General features: G+C 51.1%; 1 protein-coding gene across 1 annotated transcript in view; it reads left to right on the forward strand.

Moving 5' to 3' along the window:
• The window catches only part of LOC105906580 (neuronal tyrosine-phosphorylated phosphoinositide-3-kinase adapter 1), a 28,715-nt gene that overhangs the window by 14,079 nt on the left and 9,636 nt on the right, over window positions 1-5,000 (forward strand). The window contains exon 2 of the mRNA XM_042708509.1: window positions 1,549-1,797. Within this exon, the coding sequence (XP_042564443.1) occupies window positions 1,610-1,797 (188 nt within the window). The 5' untranslated portion in view covers window positions 1,549-1,609. The remainder of the gene's footprint in view (window positions 1-1,548; window positions 1,798-5,000) is intronic.

Genomic DNA, 5,000 nt, shown 5'->3' on the forward strand with positions numbered 1-5,000 from the left:
TGTGTGTGTGTGTGTGTGTGTGTGTGTGTGTGTGTGTGTGTGTGTGTGTGTGTGTGTGTGTGTGTGTGTGTGTGTGTGTGTGTGTGTGTGTGTGTGTGTGTGTGTGTGTGTGTGTGTTTTGGGAATTGGAAACTGTGTCAATGTGTGTGCTTCACTTTTCTTTCCGGAAGTTTGGGAGGGAATTAAGGATTATGCTCCCGTGCTTGCATGTAAAGTGCACAAAGCTTTGGGGAAAGGAAAGTGCCCCCCCCCGCCCCCCCCCCCCCCCCCCCACCTAAAAAAACCTCTTGCATGCCTTACTCTCTTTGAGAGAACAAGAATCCATCTTCCCCAAAAAGTCTGTCAGTAATGGACTTCAGCCCATGAAGCTGCAAGTGGACAGACCGGAGTGATGCAGTAATGATGCAGATGGCCACGAGGAGCGGACAGGAAGTCTGTCATTCCCCACAGTGCATGTCAGTATCCCCCTCTCAGTATCCCCCTCTCCTGCTTTCACAGTTGGGGAAGTGAAAATGAAGGATACAGCTCTGAGGATATCAAACACACACAAACACACACACACACACACACACACACACACTCACTGGAAATGCATAGCAGCTGACAGCTGCGTCCTTCTTGTCCAATCGCAAGAAGCTCTCGCTTCCCCCCCCCCCCCCCCCCCCCGTTTGCTCTGCCGCTCTGCAAACTCTGCGTGGCCCCCTCGGAGAAAAAAAGAGATCTGCCCCACAACAAGGCTGACTCCTCCTGGGGTGGCCGTGCAGAAAGCCTGCGCGTGCTACATGTGACAGACTGCATTACGGCCCGCGTATGCAGACAGGCTTGGCGCTGGCAGCCCGGGGCCTGGAGCGAGTGAGCGAGCGAGCGAGCGAGTGTGCGAGAGTGAGTGTGCGCTACAGCGGCAGAGCCTTCGCATGCTTACTCAGATATTCACGAGTCAGGCAGGCAGGCAGGCAGGGCTGCTCCAACTGTAAACATGCAAGGCGCTCCCCACTGCGAATGCAAGGACAGGAAACACTTGGGTTGAAGCTCACTGTTTACGTGCGGCCAAGCCTCGGATCACGGCCTGTGACTTTTTGCAGGGTCACTCAACTCGAAGTTTCAATGTTGTGCTTGTGTTTTTATATGACATGCAGTACTTCCAAGAGGGTAACCTGTTGGGAAAAGACCTACACATGATGTATGTCGTGTCCAAAGCGTATAGTGGGACAGTGGAAGATGGAGATGGTGCTTGGTGAAGTAATGGTGATTAGGGATCCTAGGGATCATTACTATGAAAAATAAAGTTGGATAAGTACTATTTTTGTATGATATCCAAGGTTTCAGAATTCAGCTGTGCTTTTGACCCATATAACCCTTGATTTGAGATCAGGGTAGGACATAAACAGATCAGACTTTTCAGGACAAGATTTTTTTGTATCTAGTTGTTAGGAACACCTGAATGTTGATAAAGGTCTAAGAGTATTTGGCCATAGGATTCTCAATGTTTCTATGTTGAATGATTAGCTGCTCACTGGCACTAAAAACCTTCTTTTCTTTCCCTCTCAGGTAACTGAAGTGGGCTGTCTAGGGAAATCCCTCTCTCAGCTCCTGATTGGCCCTCTGTACCATGAGCTCTGGCTCCGCCCAGGATGTGGCGGTGGAGCATTTCCTGCGTGACATAGAGAGGCGTGGCCAGCGGCTCCACTGCGCTGTGATTGGCTGTGAGGAGGAGCATCCCCGCGGCGACATGAACCTGCTCTATCGCAAAAGCAGACTGGACTGGAGAAATCGAGACCAGGACAGCAGTAAGAAAAGGTGAGAGAAGCCGTGGAGGTGTGAGAGAAAGTGAACAAACATGACAGAAGACAGTGAGACAAAAAGAGAGAGAGAGAGAGAGAGAGAGAGCGAAGAAGGTTCAAGGGCGAATTGAAGTATATGAAGGGGAGCTTTCAGGAGAGAGGAAATGATGAACAGAATAGGGGGAATGGGAGAGAAGTGAACGCATGAGAGTTCTTGAAAGTTTGGGATGACGTGACTCTGTGACTGGAATCTCTCAATTCAAATGGAAAGGTTTTCTCGTTCATATTTTATGTGTAGCCGCCATAACACATCCTCCTGTGCAGGAGGGAGAGGGGGAGAGAGAGAGAGAGAGAGAGATAGAGAGAGAGAGAGAGAGAGAGAGAAAGAGAGAGAGAGAGAGAGAGAATAGGTCAGGAAGAGAAACAAAAGTGGAAGAAGGATGGCCTATATTCCAGGGACAATCTGGCCCTGTGGTGTCCCTGTACATCATAGCAAAACACAAGTGAGTGTGTGTGTGTGCACACACATACACACACACACACGCCCGCTAATGTGTTCATTTAAATGCGTGCATTGAATTATTTTGCCACACATTCTCACAAAGCTTGTGTATACACACATCCAGCACATGTGCATTTGTTTGCAAGCTCAGACACAAACACACACACACACACACACACACATACAGAGAGAGAGAGAGAGAGAAAGAAAAAAACACTCATTCATGCATAAACGAATGCAAGTTCATAACAATAGTGCTTCTTTCACCATTGCTTACATTTCTGTTCTTTCTCCCTCCTCGCATTTGTGGTTTTGGGATGGGAGTGGAATGGCAAGAGATTCAGAACACACTCACATCCTGACCCCCCTCCAAACACACACACACACACACACACATAGACCCACACACACAAACACAGCTTCTCTTTAAGCCATGCTTTAACTTAGACTTAAAGCCCCCCTCTATCCTTTCTCTCCTCCCTCTCTCTCTCTCTCTCTCTCTCTCTCTCTTTCTCTCTTTTTGGTTTCTCCCTCTTCTCCCATTTCAGTACCCACATGCACACATACACACAGAGATCACATGCAATAGCCTTCTAAATGAGCTCTTTGATGCGCGCTAGGGAGCCCAACACACACATACACACACACACACACACACACACACACACACACACACACACACACAGACACACACACACTCACACAAACACTCACATGCAAATAGAGACTGTGATAGAGAGTGAGTGAGTGAGCGAGAGAGAGAGGGAGAGAAACAGAGAAAGTGTGTACCCACGCATTCTGCTCCCACTCTCCCTCTTCTTTTCAGCAGGAAACTGAAGCGTCCCTCTCTCCATACCTCCCACTCCTTCTCTCCATACCTCCCTCCATCTCGAGGCCTGCCAATGAATTCAGATCACTCTCATTCATCTAAACTTCACGTCCGCCCCTTCAGGCCACCCCTCCGTCTCTCAACACTACCACTCTATCTCAGCCTCGGAGACAAGTCAATAACCGCGCTCGTTACTTTTACAGCAGCTATCCCGTGCGTCTTGACTCGTAAACCTGATCTGAAAATACCTCCATCCCCCCTCGTCGATCCCCCTCCTGTCTCCGTGTCGCCGCGTCCCTCTGGGGGACTGGCGCTGCTATTCTCAGTTCCCCTCAACAATGTTCTTACGTGTTTTTGGATTTAGAGAACCACCCCCTTTGTTCCCCTACGGCCTCCGCGCACACAGAACACAGAAACGGTTCTTCTGGGCCGGGCTCTGCGTGTGCGTATAGGCGGCGGCGGCGGCGCTGTATCTGTGGCGCAGCCTCTGGCGTGCTGCTGCATGTGTGTGTGTGTGTGTGTGCTGCTGCATGTGTGTGTGTGTGTGTGTGTGTGCTGCATGTGTGTGTGTGTGTGTGCTGCTGCATGTGTGTGTGTGTGTGTGTGTGTGCTGCATGTGTGTGTGTGTGTGTGTGCTGCTGCATGTGTGTGTGTGTGTGTGTGTGTGCTGCACCCCCATGAACAGCTCCCTGCGCACGTGTCCCCCTGTCACACAGACGAGCTGCTATCTCGGTTAATGGGTATGGGTATGTGGGCCATGCCTGCCGCTTCTCTCATTCCAGCGTTCTGTGATCGCGCCCGCCATATGGGCCCCTTCTGCCCGTGACCTTGAGCGGCACCGAAACACTCTCGCTGCAGCCCAGAGTGTGTGGAGGGGCAGGCGGAACAGAGCTGTATGTTTTGGCAGACGGGGTCTGGTTTAGCCGTGGTGGTGAGGTCCGGCGTGGGGGGGTGTGGTAGAAGAGAAGAGGCTTTAGCTTCAGCTGGCGCATTAACGAGCGGCCATCAGAGTTCCCCTGGGGGTGGGGGGGGGGGGGGGATTGTTTAAAAAAATGACAAGTCTGTTCTGCGTCGTACATCTGTTGTGTGTGTGTGTGTGTGTGTGTGTGTGTGTGTGTGTGTGTGTGTGTGTGTTGTTATGTGTGCATGCATGTGTGTATGAATCTATATGTTTACGGGTCCTCTTGTTGTGTAGCTGTGTGTAATGCCTGTGTTTCTAATTGCCATGAGAGACTACAGTACCTTGTCGTGCTGGCAGTGTAGTGCTGAGCCACACCTTAACGAGCCAGACGGCTGGTGTGGGTGGGTGTGTGTGTGTGTGTCTGTGTGCCTGTGTGCCTCTGTGTGTGTGTGTGTCTGTGTGTCTGTGTGCCTCTGTGTGTGTGTGTGTGTCTGTGTGCCTCTGTGTGTGTGTGTGTGCCTGTGTGTCTGTGTGCTTCTGTGTGTGTGTGTGCTTAGCCCCGGCGTTCGAGTATCGGTGTGTGTGTGTGAGTATTTCATTGATGAGAGACTCCTCTATTCCCCTGACAGCCCTCTGCCGCACCACACCTTAACGAGCGAGACTGTCAATGTGTGTGTGTGTGTGTGTTCGCTCCTCCCTGTCTCTGTCTGTGTGTGTGTGTGTGTGTCTGTCTGTGTGTTAGCTGTACGTGCCTGTTTGCTTTCGCAATATTTCTTTTTTTTTTTGCGACGGGACAGTAAACAGCAAACAATTGCTTTGGCTGTTGCCGTGGAAACAGATGGAAAGCTTAGCAGTGGTGGCAAATAAAAACGTGACAAAATGAAGGGAACGGCATGGAGGAAGGCAGGGCACGGGGGGGGGGGGGGGGGGGGTGTAGAGGCATGTGCTGGGGGGGGGGGGGGGAAATAGCCAGCAGGAAGGGTTTGG

Source organism: Clupea harengus, chromosome 8 (genome assembly GCF_900700415.2).
Source record: "Clupea harengus chromosome 8, Ch_v2.0.2, whole genome shotgun sequence".
Taxonomy (NCBI): domain Eukaryota; kingdom Metazoa; phylum Chordata; class Actinopteri; order Clupeiformes; family Clupeidae; genus Clupea; species Clupea harengus.